At 50.1% G+C, this 22,605-nt stretch overlaps 1 protein-coding gene across 2 annotated transcripts in view; it reads right to left on the bottom strand.

Moving 5' to 3' along the window:
- The window catches only part of ERVMER34-1 (endogenous retrovirus group MER34 member 1, envelope), a 37,736-nt gene extending 29,673 nt beyond the window's left edge, over positions 1-8,063 (bottom strand). The window contains exons 1-3 of one of the 2 annotated variants that reach the window (XR_006734254.1): positions 8,049-8,063; positions 7,017-7,121; positions 5,761-5,854 (exon numbers count right to left, since the gene is read on the bottom strand). Coding sequence is in view for 1 of the 2 variants with exons in the window: in XM_045548596.1 (XP_045404552.1) it covers positions 7,017-7,119 (103 nt within the window). In the remaining variant the exon portion in view is untranslated. The remainder of the gene's footprint in view (positions 1-5,760; positions 5,855-7,016; positions 7,122-8,048) is intronic. The other variant, XM_045548596.1, reaches the window with a different exon arrangement.
- Between the last annotated feature and the right edge of the window lie 14,542 nt (positions 8,064-22,605).

Raw genomic sequence — 22,605 nt, forward strand, 5'->3', positions numbered from 1 at the left:
CTCAAGGAGGGGAGTAAGATGTCACTGTCATCACATGCTGTCACATTTCAATGTCTCTCTGGGCCTGATAATTAAAGGGGGCTCCAGATAAAAAGTTCTTTTTCTTTTTCAAGTCGTATTGTTTAGCCACCAAATTCGTGGCAATGTGTTACAGCAGTCCTAGGAAACTGATACAGACGCTGAGCCGCCTCTGCCTCATTTGGGACATAGGTGGCATAGCTCTGACCTCCACGGAATCCTGTGCGAAGGTGAGGTCGTGAGTTCAGCCCTGGATTCACAAAGTCCTGGGTTCAAATCCAGGCTTACAGAGGGGTCTGGCTCTTCTCTTGCCAGGCAGGGCAAAGGGCTCAGCCCTCTCTGCAATGAGGCAGCCTGAGGCACGTGGCCTAGCACCACCCCATGCTCCTTTTGGACCTTTCACCCTGAGCCACCGCGGCCAGAGCCGACCAACGCAGTAAGGGTTAAGGGAGAGTCTCGAAAGGCACCGGAAGAAACGGGCCTGGCCCGTGGCCCAGGTGCAGCCTGAGTGTCGGGGGAGGGAAATGAGCCCCCCAAGGTGCGGCCCACGGGCACCATCGCTTCTGGCTGTGGGGTTCCCTGGAAGGCGGCCAACCTCTCCGAGCCTGCTACCCCACCGGGAAAACGGGGAGGAAGAGTTCTAGAAATAGCTCGTAGTTAGCTCCCACTCGTAGGCATCCTCTTTTCCCTTTCTCTCCCCTTCTCCGTTCCCTTGTTATTATTCATAATGAGTTTTATTATTACTAATGAGCTTTACCACGATCCTGTAAGGAATCTGGGGGCTTAACCTGTCCAGCCACGGAGCGGGCAAGCAGCACAGCGGGATCTGAGCCCAGGGCCTGTGGTCGCACCTCTGTGCCAGGCTGCCGCCCCCGTGAAGGATGCTGGGGGCCACCGACAAAGAGGGGCTCCCTCAGGGGGCGCCGGGCCTGGGGCCGGGAAGTGGGATTTCCAGGAGCAGGAGGGCTGGGCCGCCGGGCGCCGCCAGCCAATGGGCTCCGGCGTTTCTTCCGCGCCCGGGCGACGGGTTCAGACCTGGCCTGTGATTGGAGCTCGGGCGCCCGGGCGGTGGCGCGAGCGCGGCTTAGTGACTAATGGCCGCGCCGCCTGCCCTAATCCCGGGCTGAGGGCGCGCTGAGCCCTCGCTGCGGGCTCCCTCCCCGGCGGGCCCGGCCGTCATGGGTCAGGGCCAGGCCCGGCGCGCCTATCTCGCCCTGCTCACGCCACGTGGTTCGCTCCTTCCAGCCACCAACCCCTGGTCCCCACCCACCTCCCAGGCCAGAGCGGGAAGGGCCCCCCCCCCCCCGCAGTTCTGGTCCAGGCCAACATTCCCATGTCACAGGCGGGAAGACTGAGGCCCAGCAGAAAGGAACTTGCCCAGGGCCGGCAGAGCTGGACTTCCCTGTGCAGGCCTTGGACAGCCGAGTGTCATCGCCAGGTCCCGTCCAGACTAAAGGACCAAACTGATCACTAGGGCTTAAGCCAGGGCCTAGCGCCTAGTAGGTGTTGAGTGAAGAATGAATGAATCTGGCCCTCTGGGGTCAGCCCAGAACTCCACGTTGAACTGGGGGGAAGGGCAAGCCAGTGGGAGAAGTGAGGCGTGAAATATTCTGGAAGGCAGAGAACAGAGCAGTAAAATGTGCCTGTGCTATACTAATATCTGCGAGAAATACAGCCCCTAGTGTCTTTGGAACCGTTTTTCTTTTTCTTTTTTGCTTGCTTTTCTTAAATTTTTTTATTTTTTTATTTTTGGCTTTTACTTTACAAAATGTAAACTCCTATTTCCCACGTCAAGCACTGGGCTGGCAATTTGCGTACATATTTCATTTAATCCTGTGAGTTAGAAATGTAATTTGTTTTTACAAATGAGGAAACTAAGTGGAATTAGAGGGGTTACATCACTTGCCCGAGGTCTGTCAACTGTAATAGAAAGAGGTGGAGCTGAGACTCGAACCCCAGCCTGTGCTTTGTTTTTCCTGCTGAACTGAGCTAAATGTCTGTCGAGGGCTTTCAGACTGGAGATCCTGTAGCTCTGTTGTTATATTTAATATTTTCGAGTTGATCTTTTTACAAAGGTCAAAGTCTGTTCCCAGCCTTTATGGCCAGGTCATTCCAAACCTGCCAGGAGAAGGCACCGCTCTGATTCCCTATCTTCTTCTGGGAGCTATTCCTTTGCAGAAAAACTCCTAGGAAATATGCAAGAGTTCATGCACCAAACAGCCACTTGTCCAGTTTTAATAGAGAAAACTCAAAACTGAGTCTTGACAGAACTGGCCAATTAGTCTTATGCAGCTCAATTCCACAGTCCTTTCCTGACATTATATGACAAATACTATGCTGGAACTGGAGCTAGAACAATGAATAAAACTCTGGCACTCTCTGCCCCTCAGATTCCCTGTCTATACCAGGTTAGAGATGGCAGAGATAGCACACAGACTCATTCTCTCCTTTCCAACACTCATGGCAGACATTGCTAATTGATTGCAGCACACTTTCCTGCTGAAACACATCTCAGCCTCAAATACATGGCTCCCAGCAGCCAGCAAGCACCAAGGGTAGAAGTGCCAGCGAAGATGAAACATTTTGTCCTCCCTGGACTAAGGTAGATCAGGTTCTGCCTAGCTTTGCCATTCAGCCTAATGTATTCCAATTCCTCCAGGGTCCCGGCCCTATGACTTATCTCTTCCTGGAAAGAATTCTCCCCTGTGATGAGTGAGACTGCTAAGATAAGCCAGAGAGCCATGGGGCAGAGCCTCCTTCTGCCTCTTCCCTTGTGGTGCAGAGGAAGGACACTTAGCAGGCCCCCTAGGACCTGTTCCTCCCAGGCAGTGTCTCCTAACAGGGCTGCTTCCCATCCCCCCCAGTGAGGCTCAGCACTTCTGCCATCACACACCGGCCGCCTCCCACCAAGACCACATTGGCTCAGGCCAAGTTGGGAAGGGAGAGAAGTAATGACATGTCAGGATCAGCCAGACAGGAATCCCACAGAATTGTGGTTTTTCCATATCCATCCTATTGTTGCCTTCTAAGCCTTTGCACATGCAGTTTTCTCTGCTATGACCGCCCTTCTCCCTGTCTAACAAACTCCTATTCATTCCTTCAAACCCTATTCAAATGTCATCTCCTCTGGGAAATCTTCCTTGTCCTCCCTCTGGACAGTCACCCACTTCTTGTGCACAATATCTGTGTTTTGTGCTCATGATTATTTCTCATAGCCACTATAGTGACTTGTATACTTGTCCCTCTCCCTCTCTGGGCTGTAAACCCCCTGAAGACAGAACCATGTCTTACCCGTCGGGATCCTCACACCCCTGGCACAGAGAGGGAACTCACTAAAGATTTGTGGACCTGTTGATTTAACCCCAAACCCTACCATCTGAAAAGCTTAAAACACCCAAGCTGATGAGCCAAAAACAAATGTCATTATCCCCAATTTGCAAGTGACTCAGCTCAGGCAAACAGACATTCCGAAAAGTCACCTGCTCACACCACTGGCCAAGTCAGGGCAAGGACCTGGGAGTCCAAGCTCCTCAGCATTCCAAGAGGGGAAATGGTCCCTCCCTTTGATTCTGCCTATGAGTTGGCCAACCCTAAGTGTCCATTGATGTTTTTTCACTGTTTGTGTTCCAAGGCTGGAACAGTTAATCCAGGCGGCAAGAGCTAGCTACTCATGCTATCATAGTCAGAAGTTTGCACCATTTATTTCAGCAAACACCTTTTAAGAAATCCAAATACCAAGTGTTAGTGTCCTTAACGAACAAGAAGCCGTACAAGTAAATAAGAATAATAACTCAGTAGAAAAATACGTACAAGTCTTGAAGAGGCAAGCCTCATGATTGAAAATCAATCCAACAATTTCCATCGAGCGACTACTGTGTGCCAGGCACCGTTCTAGACATGGGAGGTACATGCTGAACAAGACAAGGTCCCTGCTCTCAGGGAATGACCTGGTGAGGGGAGACAGGCCAGAGGACAACACATATCTCTCATATGGCAGGTATGTGTAGCAAAGTAAAACAGGGTGATCTGATAGAGGTGACAGAGCCACTCTAGGTGGGGTGGTCGGGAAACGTCTCTCAAGGAGGTGCTGGTATCTGAATGCCAAGGACAGGCCAGCCATGCAGTAGTCAGGGGGACAAGTGCCCCAGTGGAGGGACCGATGAGGTGTGCAAGGTCTTTAAGTAGGAATGAGCTCAGAATGTTCAAGAAGCTAGGGGAAGGCGAGGGTGGCTTGAGAGAAATGGGCAAGGAGGAAGGTGTAGAGTACAGGAAGGGCCAGAATGTGCAGGGCTCCGTAAGCTGGGGAGACAGTTGAGATTTGAGTGAGGCAGGAAACCATGGAAGGTTTTAAGCAGGTGGGGGACATGATCCGCTTCCATTCTCAAACTGTCACTTTGGCCACTGCGTGGAAAGTTGACACAAATGGGGCCAGAGCAGAAGCAGGGAGTCCAGGTAGGAGGCTGCCTCGTCGGACCCGGAGAGAATTGCTGACGATTCGCAATACAGTGGAAGCATGAGGGGTGGGGGCAGAGCTGTGAGGATTCAGGACATTTGAGGGGTAGAAATTGCTAGGATTTGCTAATCAGGGACTGGAATTGGGTTATATTTTTTGCCTTGAAAAACTGGGTAGATGATGGTACTTCTTAGATGGGAAACATGGCAGAAGGTGGGCAGCAGCTGGTTTGGAGGGAAGTTTTAAAATAATAGTAAGAGCTCACATTAGTTGAGCTTCTCCTCTGTGACTGGCATGCGTTACCCTGGGGGTGCTCTCAGCCTCCACACTATTGGTATTTGAGACTGGATAATTCTTTGTTGTGGAGCTGTCCCGTACATCGTAGGATGTTTAGCAACAGCCCTGGCCCCCACATACTAGCCACCAGCAGTGTGCATGCAAGTGCATGTGCACATGTACGCACACACACACACACACATTTGGACAACCCAAAATGTCTCCAGATGCTGCCAAATGGCCCCTGGCGGAAAACACTCCTGGTCGAGAGCGCTGCTGTACACGATTCTCTTACATCATCCTCACAACCACCCTACAAAGTCCATCCTGATAGCTGCCCCATTTGACAGAGGAAACTGCAGCCAAGAGTAGTTCAGAAACTTATCCAAAGTCATGAGTTCTTATTTTTGGCCAAGTTGGGCTTGAGTGCCCATTAATCATTGCTATGGTATGAATTTGTCCCTCCAAAATTCATGTTGGAACCTAAGACCCAATGTGCTAGTGTTACGAGATAGAGCCTTTAGGTTAGGATTAGCTTGAGAGAGTGAGTTTGCCGCTTTTATCCCTTCTGCCACGTGACGACAGACGTGGCACAGAAGTGCCATCTTGGAAGCAGAGAGCAGTGTGCGTGCCACTGAGGTCCACGGGCACTAGGGTGAACAGGGAACCTGAGACTGGGAGTCTCACCGGGGGACTGGATGGTGTCACCTAAGGAGAATGTAACATCCGCTTTCTTCTTAAAAATTGTGATAAAATACACACATAACATAAAATTTACTAGCTTAACAATTTTTTAGCTGTACAGTTCAGCAGCGTTAAGTACACGTGCATCATTGCGTAACCATCACCACCATCCATCCCAAAAACTGTTTTCATCTTGCTAAACTGAAACTCTGAGCCCATTAGACACCAACTCCCCCTTATCTCCTCTCCCCCAGCCCCTGGAAAATACCATTCTACTCGCAAAAAGCAAATTTCAACAAATTGTGTTTAACGATCTAATTGGCTCTTACTAGCATTCCTGAATGAGGCAGCATCCCATCGATGAAACAGAAAGGCACTCCGGTGAGTTGAGCACAGGAAGTTGGCTTTTTAGGCAGAAAGGGGCTAAAGAGAGCAGGAACAAGGAACAAAAAGTGGATTGATCGTGTCACAGTTACTTTCCTCACAGAGCTGTAGCAGAGGGGATTTCCTTACCATACCCACTCAGATGGACTGGGCCCTTCTCTATTGGTGGCTGTAAATCTCCTGTTTTTTGGAAAGCTGCCTGTTTTAAAGTTCAGTTTGATGACATACATGCACCAGCATGAGTGACTGCATGCTGGTTTGGTCTGGTCTGCTGGGCCTAGTGCAGGAGTTAGCCCAAAACTATGGCCTCTCAGAAATTGTATTTGACGCTACTTTCTGTCTCTGCGATTTTTTTCTCTAGGTCCCTCATATAAGCGGAATCATTCTGTTTTGGCCTTTTGTGACTGGCTTATTTCACTGAGCATAATGTCTTCAAGTTTCACCCAGGTATATATGCAGCATGTGTCAGAATTTCCTTCCTTTTTAAGGCTAAATAATATTCTGTGTATGTATAGACTAAATTTTGTTTATCCATTCATCCATCAATGAGGAGATGGCACATTTTTAAGGCACAGTGAAGTGTGCATTATTTTGTTATTCGATTAGATAGTGAACCATTGTTCTTATTATGCAATGACACTGTATCTTGCACTAAAAGATTACAACATATGTCTTAGTCAGCATTACCTAAAATATTTACTATCTGGCCATTTATAGAAAAAGTTGGCTGACCCTGGCTTCACAGCAGCTATGGGGCTGGATCTCAAGTGCCACCGAGTTGCACATCAGTGTCGGCATGGTCCCATTGCAAATACCAACTCGAATGCTCAAACTTTTACCTGCAACTTTGAGCGGGCTTCCCCGCAAGTGCACTTGACTGTTTCCTCTTAACTTTGCGAGTTCAAGCCCTGCACCTGGCTCAGAACAACTCCTGGCCCCTACCCCACACCAGGCCTATTACTATGCATTGAGTATTTGTTCCCTCTAAAAATCATGTTGAAATTTAATCCCCATGTGGCAGTATTGAGAGGTGGGGCCTTTAAGAGGTGATTGGGTCATGAGCCTCATCAGTGGATTAATCCATTCCTGGATGAATGAATTAATGAGTTAATGGATTAATGGTTATTAAGGGAGGGGAACTGGCGGCTTTATAAGAAGAGGGAGAGACCTGAGCTAGCACGTTAGCACGCAGATCCCTTACCGTGTGACGTCCTGTGCCACGTTGGGACGCTGCAGACAATCCCCCCCAGCAAGAAGGCTCTCACCAGATGCACCCCTTCAATCCTGGACTTCCCAGCCTCCATAACTGTAAGAAATAAATTCCTTTTCTTTATAAATTACCAGTTTGGAGTATTTAGTTATAAGCAACAGAAAACAGACCTAGACACCTGTCCTTTCTCGCCCCAACACTCAGTCATTCTGTAAACATTTCCTGATGCCTCTTCTGTACCCAGCCCTTGGGAAATTGACACTGGGGTGGGGGTGATGCCTATGCACCCAGACCTGTCCCTGCCTTCCCCACCCACATGCTCAGTACCTTCCAGAAATTAATCATAGAATCTTCAAGTGATAGGCTCAAAGACGCTAAGGCTCCGCAGCAGGTGCGAATTATAAAACCTCCGAGTTTTTAAGCTCCTACGCTTTTTAGTAGAAGCTTAGAATGGAAGAAGTGCAGGGAACTTAGGCCCTTAAAATGTTACCATCTGGAAATCTTAGGGTGCTAAATTGTTGAGAACAAAAACCACTAAAACATTAAAATAGTGGAGTTGTTTAACCTGAGTTCCTAAGAATTGCAGATTCTTAGGACCATGGAATATCAGAGTGTTCTGGGTTGGAAGGGATCTTCCAGATGGCCGGAGCCACTTCTCACTGGGCATGAATCCCTTCCCGTGCCAGCAGCCTCCCCTTCCTGCCTGATTCCTGTCCAAGGGTCTTAGTGCCCAGGCAGGCTGTGAGCAACCTTGGGGCCGAGCACTTGTCCTCCAGCCCTTGTCCAATGCCCCAAATGCTTCACAGGCGGACTCTACTCGCCACCCACCCTCTCGGTTCACTCCCTGAAGACAGCAGGAGTGCTCCGGTGGGCTCCTCCACCCCCTTGCCCTTCACTTCTCTCCTCACCTCCCTGCCTCTCCCTGTCGGCAGGCCAGCCACCTGCCAAGGGTCTCCCCAGACGGCACCTCCACCGGGATGTGCTCCTTCATTCCCCCGAGTGGTGGTCACAGCCCGCCCTTACCCTCATGCCTCCAAGTCACTTCCGGTCTCAGAGCCTCAGTCTCAGCATCTGCCAAATGGAAAGAATTGAAGTGTGCCCCTAGAAGGGTTGTTGTGGGAATGAAATTAGACAATAGGGAAAACACTCAATCCCGGGCCTAAAACAGAAGAGAAACTCAGCCAACGTCAGCCAAGGATCTCTGGGAGCGGTCTGGCTCCCGAGCCCTGGCGAGCTGCACCAGGTGCATGGTGTTGTGGGCAAATCCAGAAGCAATTGGATGAGGTGTTGAACACGAGCCCAGGAAGGAGGGGAGGGTGCACCTGGCTGGGAGGTGCCCATCCAGGAAGACTTCCTGAAAGAGGATGGATTGCTTCTGCCAGGAACCATGTAGATGATAGTGGAAGATGAGAGTCAGATATAGGGTGAGGTCAACATGTGATTTCACCCCAGCACTGGAGTGACAGGTGAAGGGCAGGGGCCAGGGTAGGATGGGGGTGGGGTCAATCATCTAGCCTATGGGGGGCGGGGTGGGAGGGGGTAAGATCTTTGCTGTGAGAGAAAGCCAAGGAAAGCATGCAAGGAAAAGAACCATGCATTTATGGAGCACTTACTATTTGCCTTATGCTGTGCCAATCACTTGATGTGGGCCAGTTTGGTCCACACCAAAGCCAGCATTGGGACTGAAAGTGTAACAGAAGAGCCAGGTGGACCTGTGTCTGAATCCCAGCTCTGCTATATGCTGGCTGTGTGACCTTGGGCAAGTCACTTCCCGTCTCTGAGCCTCAGTTTTCTCATTGTGAACTAAAAGAAAATCTTAAGCCCCTGCTGCTGACTGAATGGTCCCCCTCTTGCAAAGCTGAGTTGCTGGCCATGAGAAGAGAGGTCAGACTGCCTCATTATGCCCCCCTCCCTTCTTGGAGAAATCCTTTGTAACTCATTAATAGGCCTAAGCCCATGCAAGACAAAGCTTAAACCACACCTGCAGGTCCTCAATTTACTTAACAGATCACTTGAGTCTGGCTATTTGTCCAGTATATGTCCAGTGGCCTGTCTCTGATTAACAGAGTTCCAGGTCTCCACTCGCAAGGGTTCACCCATTCCTTCTCTGGAATGTGCTATGCTTTAATAAACTTTCAAAATTTGCAAAAAAAAAACCCAGAGTTCCTTATCTTAACTGAAAACATTCCAAGCCTTTAGACAAATGTTCATTTCTTTAACCAAACACAAATCAAGGAATCTTTACACCCACCTATAATCTGCAATCCCCTGCTTCGAGATGTCCTGTTTTTCAGGCCAAACCAATGTGCACCTTCCATGTATTGATTTAGGACTTTATGTGCAATTCCTGTCTCTCTGAAATGTATAAAACCAAACTGTAACCCAGCCACAGCGAGACCACTTGCTCCAGGCTTCTTGGGTGTGGCTCTCTGGGCCCTGGTCGCACACATATTTGGGTCAGAATAAACCTCTTTAAATTATTGTACAGAGTTTGAGTTCTTTTCCATTGACATGATCTATATAACACAGTGTAGGGAGGAAAAAACTTTTCCTTCTGCCCTTCTAGGTTCTTGACTGGGGCCTCTGTAACAAAAGACAGATTAACAACTGGAAGTACACAAATTTGTTTAATATAAGTTTTACGTGACCCAGGAGCCTTCATAATAAATGAAGACAGCGGTTAGCCCTGGGTGTTGTTGATGACGCAGGTGTGACGAAGGGGCAGTCGTGGAAGAATGCGGTCAGACGACGGTGTGGGCCGAGGCAGGGGACGGGTGGATGCTCGGCAAGGCTGCTCGCTCAGAGTCCTCTCGGGTCCCCGTCCCTCTGTCGTTGGAGATGAGGATGCCCCCGTCCTCCAGGTGTTGGGAGGCACCTCTCACGTGAGGGTCTCGCGACCTGCTTCGGGGGAAGGTGAGAGAGTCCTTCCTGCACCTGCCGCTTCTCAAGTTCCTTCAGCTTAAAATATTCGCTGTGCCAAGGCCACATGTTTTGGGGTAGCGTGTTCTGAACCCTGTAATAATATTAGGCCAAACCAAATAAATTTGTCAACGTTTTACTATTTTTGACCCATAAAAATGGCAATTACACATGGTTCAACCTACAAATCTACCCTGCCAAGTTACTGGGAGGATTAAATCAATTGATCTATCTAATACCTTAGCTCAGTGCCTGGCACATAGTAGGTAGCTTTCTTATTTATTTGTAGTCGTTATCCTCATGGAACAGATAAAAATCTGAGGCTCGGAGAGGTCAGGTAACTCACACAGGCCACCCAGCCGGCTGGCAGCAGGGCACGGACGCAAGCCCAGTGCCCTGAGCCATCTCTGAAAGGCGGGTTCGTCTGCGCAGGGCAGGCGGGGAGCGGTGCCCGGGTCTGCGCCGCTCAGGCCCGCCCTCCCCAGCTGCCTGCTGGATCCGGGGGCTGGAACGAGTGACCCCACGACCATTCACCATTGGCCAGATCCCCTCCCCGCACCCGCTCCCTTGCCTCAGGGTCCTGAATCACAACCACCCGACTGGCATGTGACGGGAGGGCATGGGGGTGGCACTCAGAAGATCCCCGCGGGGGCGGAGGGATGAAGGGAGAGTGGCTCCCGGGCTACAAGCTTTTCTCCAGGCTCGAAGACACTACTCTGCCTGTGCGTGGGAGGCTGGCAGGCGGGCACGCGTTGTGCGTGCCCGTGCACACTAGGTGCGTGGGCATGTGCACCTGCGCGAGGATGCGTGTTGCCTGTGGACGCGGCACCGGGCAGGCGGGGGCCTGTGTGCGTGAGAAGCGTGATGGGGCTGTGTGATTCGCGTGTGTGCTGGTGTGTGGCTGCGGTATGTGGGGGTTGTCTGTCCACAACAGGCAGCTTCGTGGAGCGTCCGGAGCCAGAGGCCTGGAGTGTGAACCCCGGCTCTGCGGCTTGCTGGTGAAGGTACCAGGAGATGCCACCTAAAATATATGCCTCTTGAGCACATGGATTATTTGGGCTAAAGGCCAGTGAGAACCAGCAGCCACAGGAAAAGCTCTTTACCTCCCCTAACTGCCTAATGACAGAGTCCAAACCGTCCCCACTTCCAATGGTTCGACTTAGATTTTTCAATGTTATGGTGGTGCACTCGGTACACTCCTCGACTCACGATAGGGTTACATCAGAATAAACCCATTGGAAATTGAAAATCTCATAAGTCAAAACTGCACCATTATAAGTCAAGGAGCATCTGTAAAAGTACACCCTTTTGTAAAGGAAATGTCCATTTGTAAAGATGTCATCCCTAGAAGAGAGCTACTCCTGGGGACAACTGCTATCACTGGGACACTTTTCCTGCAGAACAAGGTGACCCTTATTCACCCACATCTCCTCCCCTCTCTTTCCCAGAACTTGCCTCCCCGGCCCAGAAACTCAAAACCCCTTTTCCTTTGTTGGTAGTTAAAGCCAGGTTCTAACCGCCCCTTGGGTTACTGACTGCTGTGCTCCCACGTGTGCTCAATGCACACGTTAGTGAACTTGTTTGTCTTTCTCTTGTTAATCTGTCTGCCAGTCTCGTTTACAGGGCCCCAGCCAGAAAGCCTGAGAGAGAAGGAGGAAAAAGATCATGGCTTCCCTCCCCTATGCTGTCATGCAGGGTGAGGCATGCCCTCCTGGAGGGTGCGGGGTTCCAGGAAAAGGGCACAAAGAGTTTGGGGAGGCTTCCGGGAGCTGACATTTCCTGGGGCTTAACAGGCTTGAGGCAGGATAGCTTGTGTGGGGGGACTCCGTGTGGGAGTGGCAGGTGGGGGGTGCACGGTGTGTGTGTGTGTGTGTGTGTGTGTGTGTGTGTGTGTGTGTGTGTGTGCGCGCGCACATGTCTGGGCTGGGGTGTGAGGGTCAGCACATCTGTGCACACACAGTCTGGTTTGCCAGGACAGAGGCTGAGGATTTGACCCCTTGCAGGGCCCATATTAATCCAGTCCCTGCCACCATTCCTCAGCTGCAGGCTGGGAGTCCACCCCGGCCTTGGCTGGGAAGCAACATGGGAAAGAAAAAAAAACTTGTTTTTGAATAGAGATAAGGTCTCAAGGTGTTGCTATGTTGCCCAGGCTGGTCTCAAATTTCTGGCCTCAAATGATCCTCCCACCTTGGCCTCCCAAAGTGCTGTGATTACAGGCGTGAGCCACTATGCCCAGCCTGAAACTTTTTATATGAGGAATGTGAGCCCCTTTAAATGATCAGGCTCAGAGAGGCATTGAAATCTGACAACAGTCACATCTCACTCCCCCCTGGGAACTAAATACCTCTCAAAGCCATTCACTACATGGGCTCTAGACTGACTGATGCCAAGTAGCCGTAAAATGCCACATGCTAGACACCGTAACTCATACCCTAGAGTTCAACAATGTATAGCCAATCACTAATCAATATCATCTCGCAAACCAGTGAGAATTCCTGTCAAACAACTTTGTATCAGCTTTAAAAACCTGCTTGAGGGCTGGGAGCGGTGGCTCACGCCTATATTCCTAGTACTTTGGGAGGCCAAGGTGGGAGGATCACTTGAGGCCGCTTGATCCCATCTTTACAAAAAGTTTTTAAAAATTAGCCGTGTGTTGTGGTGCATGCCTGCAGTCCCAGCTACTTGGGAGGCTGAGCCAGGAGGATCAGTTGAGCCCAGGAGGTTGAGGCTGCGGTGAGCTATGATTGTGTCACTGCACTCCAACCTGGGCAACAGAGCGATAACCTGTCTCAGAACAAAACAAAACAAAACAACAAAACAAAACCTGCTGTAACAAAGGCCAGAAGGCACCCTCCCCAAGGCAGCTTGGAAGTGTGTCCCTGGCTGCAGTCCTCAACCTTGGCCTAAATAAACTCAGTTTCTTTCATTAGGTCGACAAAGTGTGGCTCCACAGGGGACTCCAGGGCCCCTCCTTGGAGCCCACAAGTGCCCGAGAGGGCAGGAGGGTCACCCTCCCGACCCCAGGAGTGAGCACATTTCTGCAGCCTGTACATGTGACTTTTGTGTCCTCTCTTGGGACCCAAGAGGCTGCGTGACCACTGGAAAGAGTGTGAGTGGGATTCCACGGCTTAGAGACACACTCCACTTTGCTCTGGGGGGTCATCTCGTGATCTCAGGATGGCACAGCCGAACGTCAGTGCTCAGAGGCACCTCGGAGCCTTCTGAGCCAGGGTCCCCACTGGTCCCAACCACGCATCTCAAGATGCTGGAACAAGTGGCTCAAGGAACTTGTTTAGGTTGTACCTCCATGGGGTAAAATCCAGCCAAGCCCCAGGCAGCCCCAAGAAGAAAACTCGGTATTGACCTCAGCCAGGGAGACTCACTCTGATTTCTTAATAGATCACCAAGGACAGCTCCCCAAAAAGGGGAGGACTAGTCTGAGCCAGAAATGCCCCAGGGTGGCACATGCTCCCCACCCCCAAGACAGCTGACTCCTCAGTCACATCCCTGATGATGGAGAACTCTTCTTGGAAAGAGCCCAAATCTGCCTCCTTGTAGCACTGACTCCACTGTAGTGGGAAGAAACTAAGCTAGACTGGAGAGCGATGGGGGAGGGTGTCTATTTTAGCCTGGGTGGTCGGGGAAGCCAAGACCTGAATGGGGAGGAAGACCCCACCCCAGACTCCACCACTACTGTACCCCTTCTCACCCCAGTTTCTTTAGCAATATCTCAGTTCCTTAAACTGCAACTCACTGTCACTGTAAAAACCTTAGACCTATCCCCAGGAGCCAGACAAAAGTGGGAGATTCAACTGCATGTCTTTAAATTTCTATGTCTTTAAGTATCTGTAGCCCCAGGAGTCCCCATAGGTAAGAAGTCTTCAAACAGAATTCAGAATCAAATCAAGCAGTAAATCCATCAGTTGAATCCATACAAGTGGTGAAGCCACCTGGAACGGCGTTACTCAGCCCAGATTTGACTTGAGAAATAGGAAAAACGTAGGCTGAACCCAGGGGACTCAGGCCATGTAACCACTCTTTTTTAGGATTTGGGAAATCCTGTTTAAGTGACTAAAAACAGGACTTGTGTCCCATCAAGACTTTGGGTAAAAACCCATGTCCAAGCCTAAAGTTTCTGTGGACATTAAGGAATCTTAGAGAAGGTAGAAACTTCAAAATTAGTTTGGAAAGGTGACCCCAAAATTTTCTTGGAGTAATATGGTTGCCTTAATAGGCCCACATTTTTTAAGCTTGCTAAAAATTGAGTTTAAAAATGTTTCAGAGAATCAAACAAATAGTAGTTGTATACCTGTGTTAAGAAATAATGGGTGCATGTTTGAATTTTGAAGTATTTGTAATATGTAAGAGACTATGGTCTATGGAAAAAACAGGTCAGCCTTAAGGTTTTAATTTAAAATGCACAGATGAATCATTGATTGAGTTAGACTTGTGATTTTTAAGTTGAGATCTTACTATGTTTGTCAAGAGTGTTAAAATAGTTATACAATTTGAAATGCACCATATTTACAAGCATAAGTTATTAGATTTCGAAGAACAATTTAAGTGCTGGAGAAAGGTTTGGTTGGTATAAAGGCAACCGAAGTATTTTTAAAAGAAACTGAATATATTAAATTTATAAATGTAGTTTAAAATGTTTAAACATGTGTCAACCTGAAACAATTCAAAGGGTCAGAATCTAATTTAAACAGAGTTTATAACATTTTTCATAGAAGGTTGGCGCATAGTTACAGCAATTTGATTAATTACAGGCAGTGATTTTTTTGAGGAAGGGCACATTTAACATTGTTACCGAGGGTGTGCTAGTCATGGGTTTTCTGTCATATGATCTAAACGAAGCCGGACAACAAAGGGGAAATTAATCTGTAACCAAGGTCATTAATTAAGACGTCAGGAGGTTCTTGTCCCTGGCACCTAATTCTCGCTAGTCATTGTCCAGAACAAGAAACCTAAGAAAGAGGGTTAATCTATAACCTGAGGAACAAGAGTTGTAACTGCATGTGCCTCAGCTCAGACACATCTCTCAAGGATCAGAGTGTTTTAGGGGTTCTGACAGCTTTAAAGTTTTTATATTCAAAAAAGAATATTTTTCTAAGCCCTTTTATTCTTAATTACAGCAAAATTTACCATCTTAACCACTTTAAGTGTGCAGTTCAGTGGTATTAAGCACAGTCACAATGTTGTGCAACCAATCTGCAGAAGTCTTTTCATCTTGCAAAACTAAAATTCTCTACCCATTAAACAACTTCCCACTCCCCTCCCTGGTCAGCCGCCAGCGGCAACAGCCTTTTTACTTCTGCCCCTCTGAATTTGACTACTTTACGTACCTCCTATAAGTGGAATCATACAGTATTTGTCCATAAAAGATTTCTAATGTGAGCTCCAAGCTGAAGTGGGATTGTTAAATTTAAAACTATAATAAATTGAATAATAATTTTTGAAAACCAAAGGAGACTCTGATAATCTAGTCTCAGCACAAAAGCCTCAAGCCTCGAGGGCACCAAAAATGCACATCGACACTCATGTAATGATAGCTGTGAAAATTAAAAGCAGGTCGCCCACTCCACTTTCCCAGTGACTAGAGGACCCCCTGGGGTGGCCGCACAGTCCAGATGGGCCTGACATCCTCAAGCCAGGCCCCAGTGACTTGCTGTCCTCCAGACAGACCAGGCTGGCTTCAGCCCACATGGGTGGTGCATTTCCAGATGCTGCCCGTCTTCTAAGCACCTACTATGTGCCAGGGCTTTACATGCTTGATCTCATTTCATTCTTATAACAAGCATGTGAAGAAGATACTTTCAACACCCACATTTTACAGATGGGGAAATCAAGGCACAGAAAGGCAAAGGCAGCACCAGGATTCAGATCCAGGCCCACCCAACTCAAGGGCTTTTGGCCACATCCTGTTAGAGGTCAAGTTCCCTGCCCTGTGGAAGAATGGAGGAATGGAATCCATCTAGTTAACTTGCTCAGAGTGAGCCCTTCTTTCTCCCTCCTGTGAGTGCTAAGAGGCCATGCCAGGTTCCTTTGCTAGTAGCGCCTCTTGCTGGAAGCCGTGCATATGGCACCACCAGGCACCGCGCACGGAAAGCCCACCTGAGGCTTCTGCACAGGGGGAGGACAGAAGGCTCCACACTCCAAGATCTCTGGGTCCAGCCCCAGAAAGTTCTTTAACTTTCAGTTTGCCTCTCTCAAAGGTCAGTTCCACTGTCCCATCTGGGTCTCCATCACCTGTCACCTGAAGCACAGCCTCCCACCTGCTCTCAGTCCCTTCCACCCAGGCTCACAGCAGCCAGAGAGAGGCAGCCTCCCTCCCGTGGATGCTTCATGCCCACAGCATCCCACCGGAATTCTCTCTGGCCGGGAACTCAAGGCCTCCACATCTTAGCCCCAGACTTCTCTTGGCCTTGTCCCCAAAACATCCTCCCACCATTTACCCCACAGCCTACCCCCACCCCGAACTTCCACACTCTTCTTGTTTGGCTGTGCTCTGGCAGGAATGTCCTTCCTCCACCTCTACTTGTCAAACTCCTACCTACCCTTCAAAGGGGAGCTCAAAGGCCACCTCTTCTATGAAGCTTTCCCTTCTTGCCTTCACTAGAATTAACCTTTCCTCCTCTGTTGAAGCAGAGGCTGTGGACACCAGCCCAACTCCCAAGAGCATCTGCATCTCTTTGCCTGAAGCCTTCTTTGCCTGCAGGCAATGGACTATGAGTTCTGGGAATTTCCCCACCCCCAGCCAGCACAGCCCTGGAGCCAGGGGTCCAGCCCCCTCGCTGGGATGATCGCTGAGCACCCCACTCGGATCAAACTCCCATTGCCCATACTGCACTCTTCGTAGACCCCCTGGCCTCTGCTGCCTGGATCCCTCACTCCAATGCCAGGGTTTCCTGGGCTGCCTCTCAAATGAACAAGTGGCACCGAATTTCCATCTGAGCACATTTCCAGGAGAACCCACGCCAAGCTGCCTGTGTGCTCCCTCCCTGGTGTTTACCTGATGCCTTTGCTGTCACACTGGCTGCCAGAGGCCTTAAGTCATGACCACTGAAAGCACAGGAAGGTGAACCGGTCACTTCCTACATGCCTGGCCCTTTTCTATGTACTATCTTATTCAAACCTCACGACAGCCTGGGAAGCAGGTGCCACGATTAGCCCCCATTTCACAGACAAGAAAACTGAGACTCAAGTAAGACGATTTGTACAAGGTCTCATAAGCCCGCAAGTGGAAGGGCTGAGATTTAAATCCATGCAGACTGACTCTAGAGATGGAGAATTCAACCACTCCAGGGGGTAGAGCAGAAATAATAACATCTGCCTCCCAGGTGGCTCTGTAAATGCCTGCGAGGTGTTCTTCCTACAAAAAGGTATGTGTGGGTACACGCACATGCACGTGTGCACCCATGCAGCTTTGCTGCTCCTGCTAGATTGCTCATAAGAATGGACCTGTGTCCCTCCTCCTGCCCAGCACAGTACTTGACACACACTCAGTGATTGTCTATTATGTGCTCGTTAAAATGAATCAACATCTACTGGACTAGGAGATAAGAATGAATGAATTAACTAATTAATTTAAAAAACGAATCAACAGCCCAAGCTCCCAGGACAAAGGCATTACAGTAGCAGGACAGGCCTAAAGGATGAGGCACAAAGGACCTACCTCTTCTACCAACAGGCTGTATGACCTTAGGCAGGTCACTGCCCCTCTCTGGACCCCAGCCACCCATCTCTGGGCCTCGGTTTCTCCTCTGTCCAGGAAGAAAATTCCACTCTAAGGGACCTGCCACTGACCTCACACCAATGTAGTCTCTGAATCCTGACACCAGCTTCCAGGGGAAAGAGGGTCCCAAAAGCTAAAAGATGGTGCTGAGTGAGGTTGGACAAAGGCAGGCGGCATCTGGACCTCTCCGGATCATGCCGGCTGGTACCACCTCTCTGGTGAGAGAACGGGCCTCTCCGCTTCTAAGATGGGGATCTGGCGCCACCGTGTGGTCACCACCGCGTGACGCCGTCCCCACGATTTCTTTTCCTTGCCGTTGCCCCCCACAGATGCCCTCTGGGAACTCCAGAGAATTCCACTCTCTTCACCACTATGTATCCACTGCGCCCACCTGTGCCCAGGCATCAGGCTCAACCCGGGACAACGGCGAGCAAGTCCCTGCCTAACAAGTTAGAGGAGTTTGGATCAGCACCTCCAGTAGGAATATGATGCAAGCCACAAACGCACGCCCCCCGCGTAACTGTACTTTTTCTAGTAGCCACGTCTTTTAAAACGTTAAACTACATTGGGTTAAATATATTTTATATATATTAAATGAAACTAATCTTAATGATACATTTTTATTTAACCCAATATATCTAAAATATTATCATTTTAACATGTGGTCAATATTTTTTTTTTTTTTTTTTTTTGAGACAGAGTGTCACTTTGTTGCCCGGGCTAGAGTGAGTGTCGTGGTGACAGCCTAGCTCACATCAACCTCAAACTCCTGGGCTTAAGCAATCCTCCTGCCTCAGCCTCCGGAGTAGCTGGGACTACAGGCATGTGCCACCATGCCCAGCTAATTTTTTCTATATATATTTTTAGTTGGCCAGATAATTTCTTTCTACTTTTAGTAGAGACGGGGTCTCACTCTTGCTCAGGCTGGTCTCGAACTCCTGACCTCGAGCGATCCACCTGCCTCGGCCTCCCAGAGTGCTAGGATTACAGGTGTGAGCCACCGCGCCCAGCCTATATTTTTTTAATTACCTTCTATTTTTTCATAGTAACTCTTTGAAATCTGTGTGTATTTTATACCCACAGCACATCTCAATTTGGACTAGCCACATTTCACGTGCTCGGTAACCCTGTGTGGCAGTGGCTACCTTGCTGGACAGCAGAGGCCTAGACAGACTGGCCAGCCATTCAAAGATTTAGTCCATTGCATCTCTCTCCTTTGTCTTTTTAAGAGACAGGATTTCAATATGTTGCCCAGGCTGGCCTTGAACTCCTGGGCTCAAGCGATCCTCCTGCCCTAGCCTCCTGAGTAGCTGGGACTGCAGGCACGCACCACCCATTACAGCTTATCCAGGATTCGCCTTTCTCACTGTGTTTCACTGAGTAGGGATAGAACTCTGGGCTGGGCAAGTCATTTTACCCTGTGAAGTATAAAATGAGGGCAATGAAAATACTTACTTCTGGGGTTGTAGCAAGAATTCAATGGAATGATATATGCAAAGTGCTTAGAACTTCCTAGAAGGAAGTAAATTCTCCAGAAATGGTGACTAATGAATCAAAGCCTTTGTCCACTTTATAGCACAGTGATGGTTAATTTTATGTGTCAAGTTGGCTAGGCTATGGTGCCCAGTCGTCTAGTCAAACACCAGCCTAGATGTTGCTGTGAAGGTATTTTCTAGATGTGACAACCATTTAAATCCGTAGACTTTGAGTAAAGCAGATTGCCCTCAAACATGTGCATGGGCCTCATCCCATCAGCTGAAGGCTTAAAGAGCAAAGACTGAGGTTTCCCAAAGAAGAGGCACTTCTGCCTCAAGACTGCAACATAGAAACCCTGCCTGAGTGTCCATCCTGCAGATTTCAGACTCACAGCTGCAACATCCATTCTTCCCGAATTTCCAACCGACCTGCTCTACAAATTTCAGACTTGCCAGCCCCTACAATCATGGAAGCCAATTTCTTAAAATAAATCTCTCTCTCGCCATATAATATATGTGTGCCCCCAGGTGGAGGCATGACCAACGCAGAGTGTGGAACAGACACACCTTCCGCATTCTGACTCACACAGTATTAGAACAAGGCAACGTCCCAGCCCTTCTCTCCCTCCAGGTGAACTGTCTCTCAGGATCAAGGGCTGAGGCCAGAGTGGAATTAATGCCCCCACTCCAGAGACCCTCCCCCAGGGAGGGGGACCAGAGGATGGGTTTTCCTGGGGAGAAGCGAGAGATGAGGGAAAAAGGCAAGACCCGGGTTATGGAGAGCTGCTCTTGAAGGCAAGCCTGCAGGTCCCCATGGTGCAGCGTTGGGGGTGGGGAGGTCCCTGGGCACAGAGGGGCCGCTTCGGGGAATGGATGGCTCAGGTCCCCATCCCCTCGCCACTCTGGTCTCCTGCCAGAATTCCTGTCGCATTCAGGAGCCGGAGTGATTTTACTAACGCACACATCGTGCCATTGCCACATTCCAAAGTCTTTCCAAGGCCTCCCCATGACCTTAAGATAAAGCCCCAAAGCCTTTCCCACTATTTACAAGGCTCTGTGTGACCTGGCCACAGCCAGGCCAGCATCTCACATTGTAGAGGTTTAGAAGTGTGTTATAAAAGAGCAGATAGTCAGAAGCCCATGTTTATAAAATGCTAAAATAATTGTATATATGAGTAGGCAATAACTACCGTTGACTGGGACGTGGGTCTGTGCCAGGCCGTGATGCACGGCAGTTCCCCACATACAGTCGTGTCATTCCTCATAACCGAGTAGGCAGGGTGCTGCTGGCCTCTCCTTCACAGAGGGACAAATGGGCCTGGCCCAGGAGTGAGGGATAGAGCCAGACTTGACCCCAGGGTTACCAAGTCCAAAGGCCACACTCTTCACCACCAGGCTGGTTGGTGCCTCTGTGCAAATTGGAGATAATAATAGCTCCCGCCTCACAGGATTGTTGTGAGGATTAAACGGGCTAAGACGTGTGAAGCTCTCAGAACATCCTGGCACAGTATAAGGGCTCAGGAAGCGTGTCACACATAGCAGCTTCGTCCTGCCTCTGGGAGGCCCTGCAAGATCGTACTCAAAAATATGCACAGTGATCTTCTCTGGTCCTAAGGTCATGGATGATCTTTTTTTTTTTTTTTTTTTTTTTTACTCTTCCACAATGACCAGGTATTACTTGTGTGTTTCTTTTTAAATTCTTGCACGTACAGCGCCCTTGGTGAGCTGTCGGTATCCCCAAGCCAGGCCAGTTGATGTCTGAGCGACCTCCCAGGTTCACCCAAGGGCTGGCTCAGAGAGACACCCCACCCCCAGCAAAGGATCCTGCAGGAAACAGCTCAGAAGAGCCCTCCTAGCCCAGGCACTCTGTCCACAGGCTTGGCAGGGGTGGCAGTTGGAGGGGTGGGTGCGGATCAGTGCCAGAAACTGGCCCAGCCAAGTCTGCCCTTCACTGGCATTCTCCAAAAGGCACGGTGAAATGCCTTGTGACCCTTCCGGACCCCAGGGGAGCAAGGGGAGCAGCCGTGATGCATGAGACCTCCGGCCCTGAATCCACCAACAGCTGTGACCACTTCAGCTATTTTAAACCCTTGGACACCAGGAAACTGTCACATCAACCAGGCACCGGGCCCAACATCGTGGGCTTGAGCCAAGGCAGGAGCCCTGAGTGTGGGCGGCCAGGTCTGTTTTGGATTGTTTAAGGAGAAGGGGTTTCATTTCTTGAGGCTCTGTGCTAGTGTTTTCCATACATTGTCATCTAATGTAATACCATCCTTCCATTATGCTTAGAGACCAGTTATTTCCCAGACGTGGATAAGGGGACTCCGGGTGGCAAGGTGGAATGGTCTGAGGCTGCACAAAAGCAGAGCTGGTACTAGAACCTGCACTTCCTCATCTATGAAGCGCAGACCACATTCCTCCTCTGCCTGTACCAGCTCTGCCCCTGCCTCCACCCTGCAAGTTCCTGGCTCTGCCACTCTTAGGAGCTATGCAACCCAGGGAAAATTCTTCAGCCTCTCTGCGGCCATGTGTAAAGTGGCGGGTTTATTGGGAGGGCACAATGACCTGATTCTAAGACATGAAAAGTGCCGCTTGGAACAGTGCCTGACCCACACAAAGAACGCAGCAAGTGCCCGCTGTTATTCCTGCTCTCCTGGGAATCCCGGCCTTTTTCCTGATGCCGTCACTGCCCTGTAATGACTGCCTGGGCCTCAGTCGGTGGGGGGTGTCGTGTCCTCACCCCACTGTGGCCCCAGTTTCTCGTGTGGGTGAAATGAGGGGGTCGTGCTCTACGAGCCCCAGGAAGGGGGGAGCCCTGGCGTATGCCTAGTATCTGCCGCACAGTAAGGGCTCAAAAGTAACTCCTGGCAGAGGGGTGCCCAGCACGAGCCCACCTCAGGGGGCGCCTCGCAGTTGCTCCCAGCCACACAGCTTTTCCCCCACTCTGGCAGGTGGCCACCAGCGAGCTGTCTCCTGATTGGAGGATGAGCTGAGCGGGGCCGCCAGGAGCCAATCAGAAGTTACCGACCTCACCCCGCCCCCCGGTCTGTGCGCTGCGCCTTTGGGGGGCAAATGCCCGCCTGGCTGGGACTCTGGCCTCTCACCTTCCCCACCCACATTCCTCCCGGATCCCTGCAGCCCCGGAGCAGCTGGGCTCTTCACCACCTCCTAATTTGGGCCGCCTTGGGGAGAAGGTTGGACTCAGAGGTGGAGGTGTCAGCTCTGGGCACTTTTTCCTGGGGCCTCCATCCCCCCATCAGCCCTACCTCCTTCCCAGACCGCCCTACCCCTTCCTTCACAGCCTCCGCCCACCCACCCTCCAGTTCCTGTCCCACCTGCCAGGGCCCACTTACATCTGTCTGAATTGTCTGACCAGCCCTACGCCTGGGTCAGAGAAGGGCCGGGCTGGCGGTGGGGGCTGGTTCCGGTCGCCACTGATTGTCACCCAGCA

This window comes from Lemur catta, chromosome 3 (genome assembly GCF_020740605.2).
Source record: "Lemur catta isolate mLemCat1 chromosome 3, mLemCat1.pri, whole genome shotgun sequence".
Taxonomy (NCBI): domain Eukaryota; kingdom Metazoa; phylum Chordata; class Mammalia; order Primates; family Lemuridae; genus Lemur; species Lemur catta.